Source organism: Ostrea edulis, chromosome 1, assembly GCF_947568905.1.
Source record: "Ostrea edulis chromosome 1, xbOstEdul1.1, whole genome shotgun sequence".
NCBI classification, from domain to species: Eukaryota; Metazoa; Mollusca; class Bivalvia; order Ostreida; family Ostreidae; genus Ostrea; species Ostrea edulis.
The window spans coordinates 72,693,355-72,718,372 of record NC_079164.1 but is presented as its reverse complement, the minus strand read 5'-3'; the positions used below and the strand labels follow the sequence as shown (position 1 = coordinate 72,718,372).

The 25,018-nt window shown below is 33.8% G+C and overlaps 1 protein-coding gene across 5 annotated transcripts in view; it reads right to left on the bottom strand.

Moving 5' to 3' along the window:
• The window catches only part of LOC125682467 (stimulated by retinoic acid gene 6 protein-like), a 61,519-nt gene that overhangs the window by 33,125 nt on the left and 3,376 nt on the right, over positions 1-25,018 (bottom strand). For 4 of the 5 annotated variants that reach the window (XM_056159585.1, XM_048923097.2, XM_048923068.2 and 1 more), the window contains exons 2-3: positions 3,290-3,389; positions 2,935-3,017 (exon numbers count right to left, since the gene is read on the bottom strand). In XM_056159585.1, coding sequence (XP_056015560.1) covers positions 2,935-3,017; positions 3,290-3,388 — 182 coding nt within the window. In that variant the 5' untranslated portion in view covers position 3,389. Of the gene's footprint in view, positions 1-2,934; positions 3,018-3,289; positions 3,390-17,530; positions 17,702-25,018 lie in introns of those variants that run through there. The other variant, XM_048923118.2, reaches the window with a different exon arrangement.

The following is a 25,018-nucleotide window of genomic DNA, read 5'->3' as shown; positions in this document are numbered from 1 at the left end:
AGAGATGCGTAAAAATGCGTATCTTCCATGTAAGGTATACCATCTTAAATATACTTTCAAAAAATTGAAATACATTTCTTAAAGGTACATTCATAGACCTCCTAATTATTATGGCGTACTTAGTGGTCTGTAATGAATTATAATAGGGGTTTATACCATACCACCCCCTAATAAATTAAAAACACAAGGAATGAATCGAAATTTCAAGACAAACGAAAAGGATTACGTAATGTGGCCAATATCAACAGACAATAATAACAAAACAACAAAAACTACATATAAATACACCTAGCTCTACAACTACACTAAATCTAAAAACGTATTTACATCGCAGACTACATGTTCTTTTTAGTTTTTAGGCTTGCCAATCAATGTTAAAAGCAGAACAAATTAAAACTTGTCCTATTCCTCCAAAGAGCTGATCCACAATGTACGAATTATTGATAATAGACTTAAGGCTATGATAGACGACGGAGAAGCTGAAATCATGCTGTTTGACATAGAATTAAGTTGTTAGTTTGCCGTTAATATCCATTTTCACTAAAATATCGAAATACGAAACAGATGTGGGGGACTCTGTGGTGTCTTTTATCTCGCTTTCACAGGGATATATCGAATCGACATACAGGTATGGATGAAAATGATTATCAATATATAAAACGTCGTCGATATATCTAAATGTCAAGTTGAAGGTCAAGAGATTATTTCTTCTCATGTGGAAACTTTTGAATAAACTCTGACTTCATAAGAATATTGTAACTAACAGATTTATATAGCGCCCTATCAACATTAGTTTTCTAAAGCGCTTTACAAATGTGAGAGAAAAGATGATATAAAATCGATGTGCACATACATGTGAACAGGGCTTGAAGCTAACTTTTTATATCACCAGTCCAGCCGGACTGATGGGGTATAACTTCAACCAGTCCGCAGAAAGAGTTTTCCAGAAATAATTAAACATATTTCGTTAATGTTACTAAAATGAAATTTAACTCCATGTGCCTCAGGCACTATTGTAACACTAAAATGTGGGATTTATATTTACGAATCAGATTCGTCTGATGTCTACAGATCGAAGCATGCTAAATGTGTGTATAAAATTTCATAAGTCTATTTTCCAAAATGATGCTTTAGAAAATTAACCAGTCCCATCGAAATGACTAAAAGAAATGTCAGTCAAGTCAGTCTGCAAGACTTTTAACCAGTCACAGACTGGCGGGCATATGTTGATTTCGAGCCCTGTATGAATAAAATATTCATAGTGTCAGAATTAAAATGCATAATCATTATTATCAATATATAGCGCCTAATGTAATGATATAATTACACTAATAACAGATAAAACGATTTAAAACAACCCTTAGGAATAATTAAATACAAAAACAGGTCAGCCAACAAAGGAGCACAATTCGTACCCATGGGAATTCCAACAGAATGTTGGAAAACCTAATCATCAGACTACAAAGATATTGTCAATGAGAAACTCCAGTATATATAATTTTTCATTTCAACTTCAGAGTACTTGTGCATGAAATCAGAGTGGTGTTTGACAAAGTAATTTTTTGGATGACTGATCACTAGATATGAATATTTCCTTTTCCCACTTTTGTTGAAAAAGCAACTGTCTATGAGGTCAAACAGTCTAGTCTTTAATTCATCGTATGCATTTTCTTTATACAATTGTATATTTTTTTTTTGCGTCAATTACGCAATAAATGACAAATTTCCATTCATTTGTTGTTGGGTTTTGCCTGCCTCAAGCAATAACAAAGTAGTCTCCTTCGCAATGTTTATAACGTCGAAACATAATATCGATATTACTTATTGTGTATAAAAACTACGTCCAATTATATCAACATCTTAACTGTTGTGATACTTGAGGAATTTTTTTCTAATTCAATCAAATTAACTTACTCTTATAACATATCATTAAACAAATCTGCTTTTCTGTGCATTCAATACTTCAAGTTTCAAATTATACGCGCATTGATGAAAAAGTTTTCCGTCCAATTTTTCGTTTGATACATGCATCAAAACAAGAATTATAAGTTATCATTTAATTATGTTTTTAAAAAAGAAAATCAAATAGTTTCTCTCACCAAAAAGCTTGAATTAACGTTTATGAAATGGCGCGTAGGAATACATATATATCGTAACGATGAAAACAACAAAACTGGCTGTGCGTTCAGGTCAGATACAGTTACCTTGCAGAATCAAATAGATTATACGCCAAATAAAAGATGCAATGATTAAAAGCTGAATTAGATATACAAAAAGAGAACAAGCGGTGACTGGATGTGGAACGGTGGAATGCGGCTCGGCTCCTTTTTAGTATCAAGTAAAAAGCTCAACACCTCTTCATCTAAATCGCCCTTGTTGAGCCCCATATAACGCCGTTCAATTTCATAAATATCTCCCAGATCAAAAGTCGTCGCTTTCTCCGTCATGTTAACGAACATACATGTCAGGAACTCGTGTAATCTGCATGTCTACTTCTACCAGTCAGTTTCCTACATCATCAAGTTGATAATTCTTCCATGTCATCACTATATGTTTTGTTTCTTTAAATTTGTATTTTATTCATATGGTTGTGTTTATTTTTGGTAGCAATGGAAAAAAAAAACCAAACAAATATATTTCGTTTACAATTCTTCTGTGAAAATCCCCGTTTATAAATAGAGCTAAATTAAATTAGAACGGGGAAGACGCATTCCATAGAAAAGTAGTCCCGCGTGCTTAGTGCAGATGAACTCCGGACGAAATTTTTTTTGACTAAGACATCACACGAATTTTCATCCAATCAGCATCGTTGTAAAGTCATCACTTTAAAAGTTATTAAATGATTTGAATACCAGTTTCTCAAATAAAGTTTGATATGCCTTTGTATTCTGAAATACATGTACATGTATGATAGTACATCAACTTGTTACTCACAATGGTAATCCGGGTCTACCATGGCAAACGTCAGCTTTGAAGCGCCTCTTTTCAAAAAAGCATATGATCACTATCGCCACAATCTAGTTAATGATAAAATAATCAACTATTGATCAATGTCTCCCATATAGTAAGGTTTGTAACAGTTCATATACATTTAAAACAGAAAATCTTTGCATTCTATGAAGCGAAAAGTACCTAACACCAGTTTATTTCATGTAAGTTAGTCAATAATTAAATCCATTTCTTTAATGAGGCAAATACATGTACAGATACGTTTTAGATACACGTATATTGTGCAACGAGGTTTAATTAACATATTTGACGAATACATTTCAGAAAATCTATACTTTACCGCATATATAACCATTCCGAATTCAGTGAAGAGAGCAGTGTTGATTTGACTACACAGATCAGGTTCTGCAGAGTCGGGTTGAACGGTTTGGTTCTGCATACTGCATAAAAAAGCACAAAATGCATTGAAATGATATGGCTAACCTTAACCCATGCTATTCCAAACTCTCACATCATGATTACATTGTGTAAGATCAACACCCCCTCCTTCCCAAGACAAGGAAGCATACTTATATGTTGTACATAAGACCGGTCGACAGGGGATGCTTACTCCTCCTAGGCACCTGATCCCATATCTGCTATGTCCAAGGTTCTGTGTTTGCCCAACTATCTATTTTGCATTGCTTATAGGAGTAATGAGATTGATCACTATTCGTTATCTTAACCTTTCACACACACACACACACACACATATATATATATATGAAAATCTAAAAGCCGTTTTAAGTTTTTTTCCATGTAGTGTTTGCGACCTTCGCCTTTGTTATTTAAATATAACATGATTTCCATATTTGAACATTGGTGCAATGAAACAGTCTAAGAAGGACAATCTCCAAATTCAAAAAATTAATAATTGTAAAATAAAGGTAAACGTTACTTGTCATTTTAAATTCAAATAAAAGGTGAAAAATAAATCGAAAACCTTTTCCAACAATTTCAAGAATGTCGCGAAATAAGGTCACGGAGTTCGTGGAATGTGTAAACGTACACGCGGTCACACGGCACTAAAAAGAGATCTAACTAGATTGAAACAAAAGTTGCAAATGGCAAGCAATGGGGTTCAACAGAAAACAAATGGTGGCATATTTCTGCCATTGGTTGTGGTAATCATGTCGATTTGTCAGAATATTATATCGACTTTTTCGTTAATTATGTCGACTTGTTGAATTTTTTTTTTTCAGTTGTCAAAAAACCGAAAATTTTAAAACCATAGAAATGCTTTCACGTCCAAAATGTACCATTCACTTAGCAACATAATGAATTGACAAGCCGGTGTAACATTAAATAGTGACCCCGTTGAAAAACGACCCCGGGGGTCATTTCTTAACATTAAAAGTTGACCCCAATCAAATTTTGCCGTTAAATTTTGATCAAGAACGGTCGTTGAAAAGTGATCAACGTTAAATTTTGATCAGTAAAGGGGTCATTTTTAACGCCTACTTAAATATTACATAGATGATGCAAATCATTAAAATGGATTGTCAAATAGAGATGAGGGGGAGATAATTTATCCAAGCAAGGGGCATTAAGGGCCAAGATTTGCCCAAAGTCAAAACAGCCTATTACGGCCTTTGAGCAGAAAGGGATCTTCATCGTGTCACACCTGCTGTGACACGGGGCCTCGATTTTTGTGGTCTCATTCAAAGAACCGCCCATTTAATCGCCTCTTACATGTACGACAAGCAAAGGGTACTGAGGACCTACTCCAACCCGGATCCCCACGGGACCGAATGCTCAATAAAGAACCGACCAGTACCATATATGGAAAACGGTGAAACATACCTGTCGTAAAGAGCTTGAAGACAAAAAGTGTACGATGTGTAGTGGACACAGAATTACCCGGTAGAATTGAAAGACGAACAGGTAGAAATAATCACTGCAGTGCTAGAGGTTAAAGATATGTGTTTCCCAGTGCAAAATGCTTTATTTTCTTCATTCAGGCCTAATGAAAGCAATTTTCATCAAAAGAAGAACATTAATCTTCATATTAATTTGATTTCACGCTGCAATGTCGACTTAACTTATATTAGTAAACTCATTTCACAGCGTTTATTTGAAACTATAAATTAATAGTACTTCTGTAAAATAACGGCGTAGTAACATTGTCTGTAAAAGTTGATATTTCATTATTTGGGAGCTGTTCGCTTACACAATGACAATTTCCGGTAAAATGGAACACAGCGAAATTCAAACTCGTAGGTTTTAGTTCTCTTTCTACGCTAATTAAAATGGAAAATTTTAATGGCGAGTCAGTTGTGAAAGTAACTTTTTGGTTGTATATTAATGATATGTGATATTCCAACACATTTAATTCCTTTGATTTTAGACAAAAATAGAATTATTTTTTATAATACTCTTAATGATAATGAAGTAAAACCTAAAGGCGACAGGCCAATTAAAAAAATGGAATGAACGGTTTCAACTTTTACAAGATGAATGGGGAAACATTAATTCTGATGTATTTTTTATTATTAAAGAAAGAAAATTAAAGTGGTTTCAATATAGTGTTAACCACAGGATATTGACTACCAACACATTCTTACAAATTATTCACAATCTATGTACATTATGTAGCCAACAAAGAGAAAGTATTGAACACCTATTGCATGAATGTGAACTATAAAAATAATAATAATACTATATTTATATAGCACCCTTTTCATACACTGCATGTATGTACGCTGAAAGGTGTTATTTGAACTAGTTCAAATATTTATAAGGAATGTATATGAATAGATCAGTAATATGTTTTCTTTTGATGTTATAGCTTGTAAAAAAGAATATTAGTAGGGGAAAAACCAGGGTTCGAGCACAGTAGCCTCCCATAGAGTTACTATGGAGTAGCCTCCTGGTAGCCTACCAGGGTGTGAGACTACCTATGACGTCATCTAATGAGTTCAATTAACAAATTAATTTAATGAGATTAATTAAAAATCAATCAAGTGTCAATTAGAACTAATTTGATTATTAATTATTGATTACATAATCTCAGGAATGTTATGATTCAAACGCAGTCGAGCCTAACACAACTCCAATAGCTGAAAATTGAAAATTAAGTTCGACAATTTAGAAATTATCCAATCCAATCAAAGAATGGTCTACGGTCAGTCTGGCAGGTATACAAAGCTCGACAATGATCAGGCTCTTCACTAAAATGAAATCCAATCCATGCTCAAAACCTCTAACATATACTACGACAAAATCATCACACGTTTGAGGGGGGTGGAGGATCTATTGGTCGATTTAAGTCAGTACACCAGGCACACAAACAACAAATGTACACACTGCCAGGTCCCAGAAACAACCGCCCATTACCTTTTACACTGCCCATTATACAACTGCCATTGATAGATAGATAGATAAATAGATAGATCGATACATAGATAGATATGTGAAAAATTGTCTCAGTGTCCGGTAATCAATAGGTAAAATATTAAATAAGATATGATATGGCCTGGAACGTATTGTGATATTTTATTTAATATTATATATATATATATATATATATATATATATAGTGGGATAAATCTCCGATATAATCTTCTAGAGTGCTCGACGGTGTGTGTGTGTGTGTGTGTGTCACAACAAAACACTTGAGTTAAATAGCTTTAAGCTGACTTTGAAAAATGTACAGTATACAATGTAGAATTGAAATTAGCTATAAGAAACCACTATGATGAATTTAAAAAAACAAAGAAGTTATTTGAGCAACTTTGAATACAATAAACTAAAACTTTATAACTGTATGATGCTATATGTATAAATATTGTCAAGTAGACAATTTAGTAAATTACATGCAAAGACTGTCGTGTACATGTACATATGAATGTCCTATACCCTTAAACATTGGCCTACTTTTTATTTAAGGATTATGTAGCCAGAGTATTGTTACACTTTTCTTCTTTCTTTATTTGTGAGTGCCTGTTGTATATATATTGTTTTACCTATTAATTACCCCATATTCACTGGCTAAGTTGGAATGTAGGGGTTTGTAAAAATCCAAACCCGATAAATGCCAATAAACAACATTTACTCACCAAAAAACAACAAGCAAGATGTGCTTGTGAAACACAAATGCCCCCGATCATGGCCAATTCCAAAGATGGCCAAGGTCACAAGCACCAAGATCTTGGTACTAGTAGAAAGATCTTGTCACCAGAAATGCTCATGTGCAAGATTAGAAGTTATGACCAATGTCAAATTCTTTAAAAGTAGGTCTATGTCAAGGTCAAAAAGTTTAGTACACACGGAAAGGTCTAGTCACAAGGAACACTCATGTGAAATATGAAAGCTCTATCACTTACTGTTACTAGGAAGGTTAAAGTTTCAGACAGAATGAGGGACAGGACAGAAAAAACAATACCCCCCCCCCCCCCCCCCCCCCCGATCTCGGGGGCATAAAAATGTGTGACATGATTTTACCAAAACATGTACTGAGTGCAATTGGAGGGGAGGGGGGGGGGGGGGGGGGTCATTGCGGGCATTCTATTGTTACACCGGGTCCATAGGACATTATCACTTTCACGATAGAACATTCTATTTAATTCCCTTAAAGCTCAAGAGACTTGCATTCTCAGAAGGGGGGTATCATTCGGTGTCATTTCAGTACGCAGAAGTCACAAGGAACTCCATGTATCTTGTGATATTTTGCCGTGCGGCTGTGACAAAGTTCTCGAGCAACAAGTGTCAGCTAACAATCTCTCACCAGACCGCGCGTTACGCAAGCTTCACAGTATAGTGCGAGTAGCGCACGTAACTCTGGGTAGAGTATGTTGATTTTCTAGTACCACCTGTCTGCATATTTATTACCAAATATGAAGCGTCATTAAGGTCAAAGGGTACATTGGCTGTTCCGTATAACGTACATGTAACACATGGAACAACCGTATTCTATTTAAGAACTTAATTCTAGTTTATATATTTTTTAAAAAGGCCTATTAATATATACAACAATATGTCGTTCTTTGTTGCTTCATCGGGAGATAGGTAGCGATCATTGCAGGAAAAAAAATACATTTTTTCTGCAATGCTTGCTATATGTACATGTACCTTCACCACCCGATGAAATAACAAAGTAAGCATTGTATTGTTTAATACTTATCATTTCCATTAGTGGAACTCTTCAAATTAAAGGCGCGTAAAGTCCTGCTACCGGGACAACATAATGTAAACACATTACTTAGGCATACATAATATGAATTATGGTATCGAATATATATTATAACCGACTGCAAACCACAACACTGATTAAAATTCTAAAGTCAAATTTAGGAATTGATTATTCTTACAAGAAAACAGACGAACTTATTAAACTATGTGAGGAAGAGAAGCTACTAAATTTGCCAAGTCTGACCGATATAAAGCGTCAATCGCAAGAAGAACTGTGAAGGGAAAAACCTATATGCACATCCAACACAAGAACTTTTCTTGTAATTAATGTGATGAATATGTTTTTAAAGTTATTCTGTCAGACTATGAAGACATTCTATTTTATCATACAATTAGGACAGGTTCATATGGCACGTACACGTACACCCTCCGTCAGTTTCCATATTTTAGAACAAGTTATATACATGTATATGCCAAACTGCAATTTTTAAAGACGTTTATAACACTAATTAACACACCTAATGCGTTTCCAAACTGCATCTAAGCTTGGGTGTCCAGAGAACATCGTTGTTTGGAATTTTTAAAATAGGTGTGGTGGAGTTTTAAAAACATGTAACATCTTTAATAAGATAGTGTTAGAATATTTGAAAAATGCAGTTTGACTAATGGTAATTTTATTTAAAAATACACCATGTATTTTAACTTTTAAAAGGGGGGAGGGGGTGTGCTATGACCGTTTCGTTTATGTCCCAGTAATCTCGCACTTGCTCGCGAGATTTGTGCATTTTCTTACCAATGACGCACAAGAGTCATCAAAGCGCGATAAATCCAACGAGCTGGTAATGAGAAGTATTAGTAGCCGCGAGGAAGATACATAGTGTAAATGACTTTTTTGCCTTTTCACGTACATTAATTCGATTTACAAGGGTGAAAGTACTTTCCATAATAGGGCCTGATTACTTGATATTCAATTAGACATGTAGGCCCTAAATCAGATTTTACAACACTCATTGTGTAGATTAATCAAACATCAAACTCACGTTCTATATCAACTTTGCAGTCGATTCACAAAGTTGAACACATTAGATTTTCGTCAAAAATGCTCAATAAAAAAGAAAGGATTCACAAAATGAATTTCTGAAAGTTCTTTCTACGAATTTAATGCATGTAGACAAAAATAAGATCGGTGAAGTTGGCTACTAGTAACCAGCTACTAGTAACTGGCTACTTAAAAAGAGAAAAGTTGGCTACTAGTAGCCAGCTACTTGAACCAGGAAAAGTTAGTTACTAGTAGCCAGTTACTAGTAGCCAGCTACTAAAAGTAAGAAAAGTTAGCTACTCGTAGCCAGCTACTACAAAATATAAAAGTTATAATTACTGATAGCTCGCTACCAGATAAAGGTTAATGAGTTTGAAAATTATTATCTATCGGATTTATTTCTAAAGAGGACGTATGAAATTTCATGCTCAATTATCCCCAATTACATAACGTTGCAATGCAAAATACGAATAAACTTTTTCAACTGAGTGTTTACTTTAAAAGTGATACGGATTGAATTCAGACCTTCCAACATTTGATATACCATCCATTTTGAGATATCTGCTACTTTTACAATTTGATTCGAGTTACCCTGAAATTTCAACATAAGTGTGAATACCGTAAGAAACTTTATGTTTGACTTTATGTTTGTATTAGATATCTGACGAATTTACGACTATACATATGGCAAGAAGTGATAGATGGTGTTTTGTTACGCCACGAATTTTCAGATATCGCTCTTTAGGAAATCAGTTACTTATACATTTTGATTATCGGTACAATGAAATTTCAAGATCCGTGTGAATACCTTAAGGAACTCCGTGTTTATATCATATATTTAACTAACTTACAACGATACGTATGGCGAGTAGTGATATTGGGTATCGTGAAATGTCATCAATTTTCAGATAACACGCTTAAGGAAGTCAGCTACATATACTTTTTGATGGCAAGTAAACTGAAATTTCAAGTTTTTCGCAAATATCTTAAGGAACTCTGAGTTTGTATTAGATATCTGACTAATTTACAATTATCAACGTGAAGAAGAGTGATATTAGGTATCTTGACATGCCATAAATTTCCAGATATCACGCTTAAGGAAGTCAGCTACTTATACCTTTTGATTCCTGGTATCCTGAAATTTCAAGTTTTTCATAAATATCTTAAAGAACTCCTTGTTTGTATTAGATATCTGACTAATTTACAACTACCCACCTGAAGAGGTGTGATATTAGGTATCTTGATATGCCAACAATTTTCGGATATCATACTTAACGAAGTCAGCTACTTATACCTTTTGATTCCAGGTAACCTGAAATTTCAAGTTTTTCATAAATATCTTAAAGAACTCTGTGCTTGTAGTAGATAGCTGATTAGTTTACGTCTATCCATGTGAAGTGGAGTGGTACTAGGTATCTTGAAATGCAATTAATTTTGAGATATCACGCTTAAGGAAGTCAGCTACTTATACGTTTTGATTGCAGATAACCTGAAAATTAAAGTTTTTAGAAAATATATTAAGGAACTCCGTCTTTGTTTTAAATATCTGATTAATTTACCAATGCACATATGACAAAATCTGATATTAGGTATCTTGATATCCCATCAATTTTCAGATATCACTCTTAAGGAAGTCAGCTACATATACCTTTTGATGGCAGGTAAACTGAAATTTCAAGTTTTTCGCAAATATCTTAAGGAACTCTGTATTTGTATTAGATATCTGACTAATTTACAACTACCCACGTGAAGTGGTGTGATATTAGGTATCTTGATATGCCAACAATTTTGAGATATCATAATTAACGAAGTCAGCTACTTATACCTTTTGATTCCAGGTAACCTGAAATTTCAAGTTTTTCATAAATATCTTAAAGAACTCCTTGTTTGTATTAGATATCTGACTAGTTTACAACTATCCATGTGAAGTGGAATGGTATTAGGTATCTTGATATGCCATCAATTTTCAGATATCACCCTTAAGGAAGTCAGCTACTTATACCTTTTGATTGCAGGTAACATGAAATTTCAAGCTTTGTACAAATATCTTAAGGAACTCTGAGTTTGTATTAGATATCTGACTAATTTACAATTATCAACGTGAAGAAGAGTGATATTAGGTATCTTGACATGCCATAAATTTCCAGATATCACGCTTAAGGAAGTCAGCTACTTATACCTTTTGATTCCTGGTATCCTGAAATTTCAAGTTTTTCATAAATATCTTAAAGAACTCCTTGTTTGTATTAGATATCTGACTAATTTACAACTACCCACCTGAAGAGGTGTGATATTAGGTATCTTGATATGCCAACAATTTTCGGATATCATACTTAACGAAGTCAGCTACTTATACCTTTTGATTCCAGGTAACCTGAAATTTCAAGTTTTTCATAAATATCTTAAAGAACTCTGTGCTTGTAGTAGATAGCTGATTAGTTTACGTCTATCCATGTGAAGTGGAGTGGTACTAGGTATCTTGATATGCAATTAATTTTGAGATATCACGCTTAAGGAAGTCAGCTACTTATACGTTTTGATTGCAGGTAACCTGAAAATTAAAGTTTTTAGAAAATATATTAAGGAACTCCGTCTTTGTTTTAAATATCTGATTAATTTACCAATGCACATATGACAAAATCTGATATTAGGTATCTTGATATCCCATCAATTTTCAGATATCACTCTTAAGGAAGTCAGCTACATATACCTTTTGATGGCAGGTAAACTGAAATTTCAAGTTTTTCGCAAATATCTTAAGGAACTCTGTATTTGTATTAGATATCTGACTAATTTACAACTACCCACGTGAAGTGGTGTGATATTAGGTATCTTGATATGCCAACAATTTTGAGATATCATAATTAACGAAGTCAGCTACTTAAACCTTTTGATTCCAGGTAACCTGAAATTTCAAGTTTTTCATAAATATCTTAAAGAACTCCTTGTTTGTATTAGATATCTGACTAGTTTACAACTATCCATGTGAAGTGGAATGGTATTAGGTATCTTGATATGCCATCAATTTTCAGATATCACCCTTAAGGAAGTCAGCTACTTATACCTTTTGATTGCAGGTAACATGAAATTTCAAGCTTTGTACCAATATCTTAAGGAACTCTGAGTTTGTATTAGATATCTGACTAATTTACAATTATCAAAGTGAAGAAGAGTGATATTAGGTATCTTGACATGCCATAAATTTCCAGATATCACGCTTAAGGAAGTCAGCTACTTATATCTTTTGATTCCTGGTAACCTGAAATTTCAAGTTTTTCATAAATATCTTAAAGAACTCTGTGTTTGTATTAGATATCTGACTAATTTACAACTTCCCACCTGAAGAGGTGTGATATTAGGTATCTTGATATGCCAACAATTTTCGGATATCATACTTAACGAAGTCAGCTACTTATACCTTTTGATTCCAGGTAACCTGAAATTTCAAGTTTTTCATAAATATCTTAAAGAACTCCTTGTTTGTATTAGATATCTGACTAATTTACAATTATCAAAGTGAAGAAGAGTGATATTAGGTATTTTGACATGCCATAAATTTCCAGATATCACTCTTAAGGAAGTCAGGTACTTATACCTTTTGATTCCTGGTATCCTGAAATTTCAAGTTTTTCATAAATATCTTAAAGAACTATGTGTTTGTATTAGATATCTGACTAGTTTACAACTATCCATGTGAAGTGGAGTGGTACTAAGTATCTTAATTGATATGCCATTGATTTTGAGATATCACGCTTAAGGAAGTCAGCTACTTATACCGTTTGATTGCAGGTAACCTGAAAATTAACGTTTTTAGAAAATATTTTAAGGAACTCCATCTTTGTTTTAAATATCTGATTAATTTACCAATGCACATATGACAAAATCTGATATTAGGTATCTTGACATGCCATAAATTTCCAGATATCACGCTTAAGGAAGTCAGCTACTTATACCTTTTGATTCCTGGTAACCTGGAATTTCAGGTTTTTCATAAATATCTTAAAGAACTCTGTATCTGTATTAGATATCTGACTAATTTACAACTATCCACGTAAAGAGGTGATATTAGGTATCTTGATATGCTAACAATTTTCGAATATCATACTTAACGAAGTCAGCTACATTGACTTATACCTTTTTATTCCAGGTAACCTGAAGTTTCAAATTCTTCATAAATATCTTAAAGAACTCCTTGTTTGTATTAGATATCTGACAAATTTACAACTGTCCATGTGAAGTGGAATGGTATTAGGTATCTTGATGTGCCATCAATTTTCAGATATCACCCTTAAGGAAGTCAGCTAATTATACTTTTTGATTCTAAGTAACCTGATGTTTGAAGTTTTCCGTAAATATCTTGAGGAACTCTGCGTTTGCATTAGATATCTGACTAACTTACAACCATCCACGTGAAGAGGAGTGATATTAGGCATCTTGATACCTATTATCATACCTCTTCACGTGGATAGTAGTTTACTAGTCAGATATCTAACAGAAACACAGAGTTCCTTAAGCTATATACAAAACATTTTAAATTTCAGGATGTCTGGAATCAAAAGGTATAAGTAGCTGACTTCGTCGAACGTGATATCTCAAAATTGATTGCATATCAAGACACTTCATATAAAGCTCTGTAATATCGGCAAAGATAAATTAGTCAGATATCTAACATATCTATCTGACAATTGATGGTATATCAAGATACCTAATATCACTCCTCTTCAGGTGGATAGTAGATAATTAGTGTGATATTTAATACAAACACAGAGTTCCTTAAAAGATATCTACAAAACATTTGAAATTTCAGGTAACCAGGAATCAAAAGGTCTAAGTAGCTAACTTCCTTAAGCGTGATATCTGAAAATTGATGGCATATCAAGATACCTAATATAACTCCTTGTCATATGTGAGATGGTAAGTTAATGGTATATCTTATACAAACACAGAGTTCCTTAAGATATGTACGGAAAACTTGAAATTTCAGTCTACCTAGAATCAAATGGTATAAGTAGCTGACTTCCTTAAGAGTGATATCTGAAAATTGATGGCATATCAAAATACCTAATATCACATCTTGTCATGTGTACATTGGTAAATTAATCAGATATCTAAAACAAACACGGAGCTCCTTAAAATATTTTCTAAAAACTTGAAATTTCAGGTTACCTGCAATCAAAATGCACAAGTAGCTGACTTCCTTAAGCGTGATATCTGAAAATTGAAGTCATATCAAGATACCTAATATAACTCCTTGTGATACATGTATGTGCATTGGTAAAATAATCAGATATAAAAAACAAAAACGGAAATTCTCAAAATATTTACTAAACACTTGAAATTACAGTTTATCTGCAATCAAAATGTACAAGTAGCTGACTTCCTTAAGGGTGATATCTGAAAATTAATTCTATATCAAGATACCTAATATCACTCCTCTTCATGTGGATAGTTGTAAGTTAGTCAGATATCTAATACAAAAGCAGAGTTACTTAAGATATTTATGAAAAAGTTGAAATTTCAGGTGTCGAGGAATCAAAAGGTATAAGTAGCTGACTTCCTAAAGGGTGATATCTGAAAATTGATGGCATATCAAGATCCCTAATATCACTCCTCTTCACGTGGATAGTTGGAACTTAGTCAGATATCGAATACAAACGCAGAGTTCCTTAAGATATTTACGGAAAACTTGAAATCTTAGGTTACCTGCAATCAAAAGGTATAAGTAGCTGACTTCCTTAAGCGTGATATCTCAAAATTGATGGCATATCAAGGTACCTAATATCAGATTTTGTCATATGTGCATTGGTAAATTAATCAGATATTTAAAAGAACGACGGAGTTCCTTAAAATATTTTCTAAAAACTTTCAGGTTACCTGCAATCAAAAGGTATAAGTAGCTGACTTTCTTAAGGGTGATATCTGAAAATTGATGGCATATCAAGATACCTAGTACCACTCCACTTCACATGGATAGTTGTAAACTAGTCAGATATCTAATACAAGCACAGAGTTCTTTAAGATATTTATGAAAAACTTGAAATTTCAGGTTACCAGGAATCAAAAGATATAAGTAGCTGACTTCCTTAAGCGTGATATCTGGAAATTTATGGCATGTCAAGATACCTAATATCACTCTTCTTCACTTTGATAATTGTAAATTCGTCAGATATCTAATACAAACTCAGAGTTCCTTAAAATATTGGTACAAAACTTGAAATTTCATGTTACCTGCAATCAAAAGGTATAAATAACTGACTTCCTTAAGGGTGATATCTGAAAATTGATGTCATATCAAGATACCTAATACCATTCCACTTCACATGGATAGTTGTAAATTAGTCAGATATCTAATACAAACAAGGAGTTCTTTAAGATATTTATGAAAAACTTGAAATTTCAGGTTACCAGGAATCAAAAGATATAAGTAGCTGACTTCCTTAAGCGTGATATCTGGAAATTTATGGCATGTCAAGATACCTAATATCACTCTTCTTCACTTTGATAATTGTAAATTCGTCAGATATCTAATACAAACTCAGAGTTCCTTAAAATATTGGTACAAAACTTGAAATTTCATGTTACCTGCAATCAAAAGGTATAAATAACTGACTTCCTTAAGGGTGATATCTGAAAATTGATGTCATATCAAGATACCTAATACCATTCCACTTCACATGGATAGTTGTAAATTAGTCAGATATCTAATACAAACAAGGAGTTCTTTAAGATATTTATGAAAAACTTGAAATTTCAGGTTACCTGGAATCAAAACGTATAAGTAGCTGACTTCGTTAAGTATGATATCTGGTTTATGGCATGTCAAGATACCTAATATCACTCTTCTTCACGTTGATAATTGTAAATTAGTCAAATATCTAATACAAACTCAGAGTTCCTTAAGATATTTGCGAAAAACTTGAAATTTCAGTTTACCTGCCATCATAAGGTATATGTAGCTGACTTCCTTAAGCGTGATATCTGAAAATTGATGACATATCATGATACCCAATATCACTACTCGCCATACGTATCGTTGTAAGTTAGTTAAATATATGATATAAACACGGAGTTCCTTAAGGTATTCACACAGATCTTGAAATTTCATTGTACCGATAATCAAAATGTATAAGTAACTGATTTCCTAAAGAGCGATATCTGAAAATTCGTGGCGTACCAAAACACCATCTATCTCTTCTTGCCATATGTATATAGTCGTAAATTCGTCAGATATCTAATACAAACATAAAGTTTCTTACGGTATTCACACTTATGTTGAAATTTCAGGATAACTCGAATCAAATTGTAAAAGTAGCAGATATCTCAAAATGGATGGTATATCAAACGATTGAAGGTCTGAATTCAATCCGTATCACTTTTAAAGTAAACACTCAGTTGAAAAAGTTTATTCGTATTTTGCATTGCAACGTTTTGTAATTGGGGATAATTGAGCATGAAATTTCATACCTCCTCTTTAGAAATAAATCTGATAGATAATAATTTTCAAACTCATTAACCTTTATCTGGTAGCGAGCTATCAGTAATTATAACTTTTATATTTTGTAGTAGCTGGCTACGAGTAGCTAACTTTTCATACTTTTAGTAGCTGGTTACTAGTAACTGGCTACTAGTAGCTAACTTTTCCTGGTTCAAGTAGCTGGCTACTAGTAGCCAACTTTTCTCTTTTTAAGTAGCCAGTTACTAGTAGCTGGTTACTAGTAGCCAACTTTACCGATCTACAAAAATATACAATCGAAAGTTAACAAGCAGTCTGTTAATACCCCCCACCCTCCCACCCCCACGGGCTTATAACAAGAAAAATCGGATCAGCTGCTTCCGCTTTCAAACATTATACTTTGGGGGGAAAAGATGGTCAGGATTTTTTATATTAAATTTATGAGACGGCAATGCAAAAATATAGCGATATAAGGTCTCAACTGTGCACTTTTTAGGGCCGTATATGGAAGGTTTTTATAAGGGGTGGATCTGTAGCTCTCTGATCTGTCCCAATATTTTCTCAGATAGCTACAGTTCTGCAGCTATAATAAATCAAACTCATATAGCGCCTTTATCATGTAATACTAGAAAACTTACACGATCAGCAAGGGCCCCGCTGAGGGTTATTAGAGGAAAGTTACATCTGTAATTGATATAGCAATGTTTGGGGCCGTTTCAAATGTCAGAATTAATAAGATACATTCGAGAGAACATTTGTGAAAAAGGAATCATGAAGCATATTTATGAGCGATTGATGCAAACGTGAATTACTTCTGTTTGGCACATACATGTACTCATCCATTCAAACACAACAGAGTGCAACTAAATCCCATTTTAAGAGGATTAAAATGGAAAATTGGTGCAAAATATGGTACATACCATTCGGAAAGGATTTTAACGTAGGTCGCAGGTTTGTTTACGTCATCGTTTTCGGGTACGCAAATCCTACGACTCAACGTCTTTTTACGTGCACATTCAATTGTGACGTAACATTTGTCTGAATAAAGTATACATGGGTCATTGACTGAATATAAAGAACATAATACTTTACCGATATCACATAAATATTACCAACCGTTATTATCGAAGTAGAACATGCTTCGTTTGATTTTGTTGTCTTCCTTTCGTTTCCGGTGCAAAATTTCGGCTAGTAATATGTTTTATCCTGTTATTGTATAAAGTTTAGCAGCGGACAACTTGGGGAGGTGAGACAGATGGCGATGTTGGGAATGCTTTTATAATCGTTTTTAGAACCCGGGAAAAATCGGACGGGAGTTTCCCAGTTCATGAAAGTTTTATTCAGAGATTTGATGCTTTTATGGCGGACATTTGAAAATGGCGAGTTCATAATTTTATTTCTACCCCATCATACGTGAAGATCGGACAACATTGAATAATCAAAAGCGTTGGGCAGGGATATCCTATAAAGAAATGTTTCAATGTGTCCTGCTGTAAATGTCTCTGAAAACATTTCCAGAACCCCGGAAAAAAATTGAGCAGAAGTTGCCTATACGAGAGAGAGAGAGAGAGAGAGAGAGAGAGAGAGAGAGAGAGAGATTTAATCATATTTACAAATGAATGCCGGTATTGGGGAACAGCAAACTAACAATACATGTATTCTAGCAAAGTTGAACCTTACAACTGCCCACCTCAAGGAGTGTTTCAAACTCGCTGTAAAATTAGCTGACTGCTTGTAAAAATTGTTAGCCCTGTCAAAGACCTACTTGCCCTGCATATTTTAAAATTACTTTTACATGTGTTACTGCATGTATCTATCTTCTAATGAAGTACGATGGACCTAATTCGTTTCTAGTACATTATATTGTATTGAAATTTTATATACCGTACGGTAGAATATGCAGTAAAATGTACTAAATCGACGAGGTCTGTCCATCTAGTTACAGGTACAATAATGAGAATAAAGCATTGATTGATTGATTGATTGAAGTTGATTCATCTAGATTTTATTTAGCGGAAATTTTATCACGTCCGATCGGGCGACTATACCAAGAAATTTATTCGCCCGTGGTAAAATACATGCGTCTTGGGCGGGCGGGTGAACGGTTATTTCAAACACTGCAACGGGCTCAAGACTCTAAATGTATAAAGAACAAGAATGTGAAGTTGGTCGAAAATTAGAAAAAGTAGCTGACGTTTCAAGTGAATCTGTAATACAAGTTAAAAATAATGACAGTTTTAAACGGCGTTCATGTTTTCAAGGGGTTGGAAAGTGAGCATTTCTATGTGTTTGTGAGGGGGGTGTTAGATAAACATAAATATATTGTAAAATAGAAACAACTTTAGTTGTATTTCTGGTTAGAATAATATGCATACGGTGTGACTGTTGAGACGAGCGAAGACTCATGACATCTTACAACACGACTTTAGGCATTTCATTTAACGCGGGAAATATAACGCGGTTGCTGTAAACAGTGCATTGCGACGTCATCATTAGCTGCGGTATTTTTTCTTTCAAACCAATCAATTATCCACAACAAAACGTACGAAGGTATGGGAAAGCTTGTTTGGAATTTAAAATCATTTGTGGTACTTTCCAAACTATTTATTTGTTTTATCTACGGGGTTGTCAATGAAGTATACCGCAGTGACGGCGACATTTTTCCGAAGGCATTATGGGTAGTCCCCATCATTTTTCAGCTGATGAAGAGCAAACCACGTGACTCAATTGCGTAATCATTGGAGCGAGCTCGTCGTGTCGCTTCGCGACGCGAGCTTCGCTCGCTAATATGTGGTACGGTGTAACCGTTGAGACGAGCGAAGCTCATTAACATCTTGCAACGACTTATAGACATTTTATCCGCCTCTTTATTTAACGCGGGAAATATCATGCGGTGGATGTAAACAGTTACATCGTAACGTCATATTAGCAGCAATTTTCTTCTTCTTTTAAACCAAGCAAACATAAAACGTTTGAAGCTATGAGAAATCTTGTCTGGAATTTAAAAACGTTTATGGTACTTTCTAAACAATCTAATTAATTTAATTACGGGATTTTCAATGAAGTATACCACAGTGACATTTTTCCAGAAGCATTATGGGTGATACTCATCTTTTTTCAACTGATAAAGAGCAAATCACGTGACTCATATGTGTAATCATTGGAGCGAGCTCGTCGCGTCGCTTCGCGACGCGAGCTTCGCTCGCTAATATGTATACGGTGTGACCGTTGGACCGAGCGAAGCATGTACGTAACTCCGTGTCCCGAATGGTAATCATAATTCCGTTAAGTACGGTAGATTGTGATTCATTTAAAAATATATATTTTGAATGAAATTTCCTTGCCCTAAACACCCAGTAACATCTCAATATTAAAGGAGTTTATATGGGGACAACAGTTTTACATGATCCGCCTATTCATTGAACGCGGGAAATAGAACGCAAGGCGACGTAAACTGTGCATTGTGACGTCACATTTAGCCTCGACTTTTTTCTCTTTTTCAAAGCAAACAATTATAAACAATAATAATACATTCCGTATGCAATGAAAAAGGCCGTTAAAACTAAACAAAATTAACCAATAAATTCAAAATGGTAAAAAAGTAACCGTAATTTATCGTATACTCTTATTCACAGAAACTCATGAACTCGTTCATCTATTTAGTCGTATTACGGCTTTATATGTATTTATTTGCTAAAACCTGTTACAATGATAATTATACTATTCACTTTGAACAAAATGAGTGTTTAAATTACGAATTGCACGTTAGAGTCTTCTATTATTGGCATTCAAAATAAAACACGAATAACTGTTGAAGCAGGTAATGAAAAAATAAATGGCGGCTCCCATATGGATCACGAAATTTTCACTGAACGTATATAGAGATTATCTCTTTTTCTTTCGCTGATTTTGACTTTTTTTCTTTTACATATATGTTACCTTTAGAGCCTTGCCTTCGGCCCGTCCGAGCTTCGCTCGGTATTAAGACATGATTAAACTACATGTATATGAAATCAAAAATGTAACCTTAAAATAATATGTTTTACGGCGTGACCGTGTTTGAAGGTGAAGCAAACAAGTTTTGGTATCAGTATCTATATCCAAAACAGACCAAAAACAACCCGAAGTTAGCAGGATTTGATCCGCCTATATATTGAACGCGGGAAATATAACGCAACTGATGTAAACAGTACATTGTGACGTCATATTCAGCGTCGTATTTGAGCAAATTTACAAACATAGCGTCTGAACCACAACAAACATGGAGTTAATGGTGGAGTGATTATATATGATTAAGAAAATAAGATTTACATGCTTTTACGAATTTTTGTAACATCTCAGAACGACGTGAACTAGGGTAGACGAGATTCAAAATGGAGAAATACATGTCCACGCGATAGTATTCGAATCGACGCCATTAGTACCAAAATTTTCAAGTTCCATAGGTATGGTTTAATTTTTCATTGTTTTCCTATATTTTCCTTTTAAACATGTATATACATGTTACCTATAGGGAGAGCTCTGCTCTCACGGCCCTTCGGGCCGTGAGAGGGCTTTGCCCTCTATAAGAAATTGTCAAATTTGCCATTAGATAATGCACTCTTCTCACATATTTTATGTATATTTCCTAGGCTAGCCGCTATCTTCATACTTGATGCTTTTAAAATCCGTCAGAACTTCACAAAAAAGACATTCTAATATCACTCCATCTTCATTTATGTGTTTGTTTAAACATTGTAAAAATATTAATCAGTGACTATTGGTCCTTTGGACCGAATGTAATAAACTACGTTTATTGTAAAATTAATTGTATAACTGTATCATTACACATGTCACTATAATAAACAATTTACTTACTTACTTATTTCATTTCCCCTTCAAAACCAGGAGTCAATAACGTTGTTTTGAGTTCTTTTTTTAGTGATGCATGAAAAGTAAATGAATAACGTTGTTGAATGACGTCGCGAATATTTGTAACGTTATCTGTTAAAAAATGTTGCTTTGATAGTTTTTATCAAACTTTGACATCTTTTTCTTTAAAAAACGAACTCGAATACCCCATAATTTTTTTTCATACATATTTTTCAAATTATTTTTGTTTTTCTTTGATATTAATATTATCAATGCAAGATGAACAGCACCAAATTCTGTCTATTTTAAGTTGAATTATGCAATGAATAAAGTCAATCACTATTATTTTCTATATAATTCAATGGAAAACAGTGTCGCTATCGTTTAAACAATGGTATGTTGAAGACGTAATTACTAAAAAAAAAACTGTGCTGTTGAATGAAAAACAATTTTCACAGATTAGTATACATTGTCAAGATACATCGGTCAAATTTTCAGATGGGGTTTTCGAGTGAGAAAAAAAGGTCTGTAAACCCACGACCTACGTTAAATTGGACATATTGGTGGAAAAGGAAATTCTGACATCGGGGGTCTAAGATCTGATGGAAGTGTTCTACTGTTTTAAAAATAGAAATCTGCGCTTAAAAAAATCATATTAAACAGATATCAAAATACTCACAACAAGAAGTGAAACACACAATTTCGAGATTTTCACCGACGAAAGTTCGGTAACAGTAATAAATAAGGTACACTCATTTTGTATGTACTTTGTGACTTTCTTTAATAGCAAGTTTCGCGACGCGACGAGCTCGCTCCAATGATTACGCAATTGAGTCACGTGGTTTGCTCTTCATCAGCTGAAAAATGATGGGGACTACCCATAATGCCTCCGGGAAAATGTCGCCGTCACTGTGGTATACTTCATTACCGTCTTCCAAGGAAGACGGTATACAGAGTTGAAGTGTTTTACAGTCTTCGGACTTTGCACTTCCTCTCTTTTTTCATTGGTAGAAAGTGCATGAAGTGAAAATTTTCAATTATTTCATTGGTTGAAATGCTCTTCAAGGCAAGGGAGATAATTTTCTGGTGTTCTAATTTTCGTACGACTTAACAATTTTTCAAGATTTTCAATCTTTAAAAAATCGACAAAACGAACAAAAGAAAAATGCAATTCATGAAATTGACACATTACTTTTTTAAAAGCAACTAATACAAAGCATTTCTATGGTTACTTCATTTACAGCAATGTTTTCATTTTTGCATACAAACAGAAAAACTCGCCGTTTTTTGTTTTGATTGCTTGTCTTTGTCTATTCGGTAGGGCTAATCCCTACAAAACAGTTTTAATGATACCTTAAGCTAAGAATTACATAAGAATAAATAAGGCTTGACTTCAAAATGAGGATCACTGTTTTTTTTAAAGCATGCAAAAGAATAATCCATCCACCTGTTATTACAATTTAGGTAAACGAGTCTACTTTATGTATTTTCAGGGACTTCCAGAAGTATAGTTAATTATGTGTGATTGTTTCATATTTTTTCTTACATATCATAGAGTGACGTTTTTTCATGATTTAAATCAGAGACACAATGGTATTTAAGTCTGTGAAGTAACGTTGAATCACAAGAATTTTTATTCATTTTGATGAATTCACTCTTGATTGCTGATATGTATTTTATGATATAATTTTTGGCAAAACTATTACAATATTCTCAGGTCTTTATCCTGGTTAATTTCTAAAGCAGTTGTACTGTACAATATGCAAGAATAATTTTTATGCAAATTTGAGCAATTTAAATCTTTTTAGTTTGTTTTGTTTCATAACTTTGTTAAAAAATAAATATTTTGATATGCACACTGAAAATCTCAGTTTCATTTGATATGGAGGCTTTAATCAGTGCTAATACAGGGAACAGTGATTTTGATTTCCAGTACATATACCCTTCATAAATACAAACTTTTACAATGGGAGTCAGTACACAGCTTTGTAGGCATGATGTCCGTGAGATTATTTATTTTAGCTCAATTCAATAATGAAGACAAGGGACATAATTCAACTTCGCTCTATAGAGTTGCTGCTAAAGACGGCAAGCTTTTTTAAAAAGCTTTACTTGTTGACAATCCCGTAATTAAAATAATTAGATTGTTTAGAAAGTACAATTAACGTTTTTAAATTCCAGACAAGCTTTCTCATAGCTTCAAACGTTTTGTTTTTGCTTGGTTTGAGAGAAGAAAAAAACATTGCAGCTAATATGACGTCACAATTTGTAACTGTTTACACCAAGCGCGTTATAGTTCCCGCGTTAAATGAAGAGGCGGATAAAAGTCGTGTTGCAAGATGTTAATGGGCTTCGCTCGTCTCAACGGTCACACCGTACAACATATTAAAAGGAACAGTTCTCTAAGGTGTAATGTACAATTAGTACTTCAATGAAGCAGTTCCACTTTGCAACCGGATGTCAGAAATTTAATTTCGTACTCCGATCCCGATAGAGAGTTGTTGACTGGGAATGACGTACATTTAATTTAATATACATGTAACACCAAGCATTTGTTTTATATCGCATTTAAAAAAAAAACAATATATATACACATACACAATGTTGTATAGTTATTTTTTGTAAATTTTCTATATCAATAGAATTTATCATAATTCAAATTGAATTATTTCCCTTAGACAGTGGTAAATTTAGTCATAATAAGAAAAGTGGTGGCATACAGACAGACAAAGTGACATGACCCAAAAATCTATAGGTATCTTCCTCTTATTGTAAATTATTTTTGTACACAAAAAAAAAAACACCTTTACAATGAAAAGTGTTTGCGTATTCGTGTCACAAAGAAACGGTGTTCATAATAACAAATATGATGACATACATACAGACAGACAAAGTGACATGACCCCAAAAATCTATAGGTGTCTTCCTCGTACTGTAAATTACATGTGTACAAAATTTGAAAACTGTACAATGAAAACTGTTCGAGTTATCGTATCACAAAGAAAATGTTGACGGACAGACAGACGTTGTGACGGACAATGTGATTACTATAGGGCTTCCCGCATTTCATGTGGGACCCTAATAAAAATGCAATATATTACTAGGATGATGGACAGGGGCGTAGCTAGACTATTCCAATGTGTAAGCCCGACAGATGAAACTGAAGGTTTCACCGAGGCGCGAAGCGCCGAGGGGGTAGTTGCGGGAGGGGTTCACCCTTTCCCGCTGAGGGGGGTCGGGGTCACCCCGGAGAAAATTTTCAAATATTAGGACTCATTTGCACTACCCTGAGCATCAAAATGATTGCAATATACATTAGATATTGTACAACTTTTGAAAATTTTTAAACTGTTAAGTTCGAGAGCGAGTCATTGTGATCGCCAAAGTTTAGAAAAGAAAAAAAATTATATAACCATTACGTAGAATACATTATAAAAAGAAAAGGTCTGACGGAATGATAATTTTATATCCGATTTTAAAGACTAGAAATGTATATGTACATCATATATTTTGTAAATATTTATGTACAAAAATGTGTTTTGATAAATGAAAAAAAA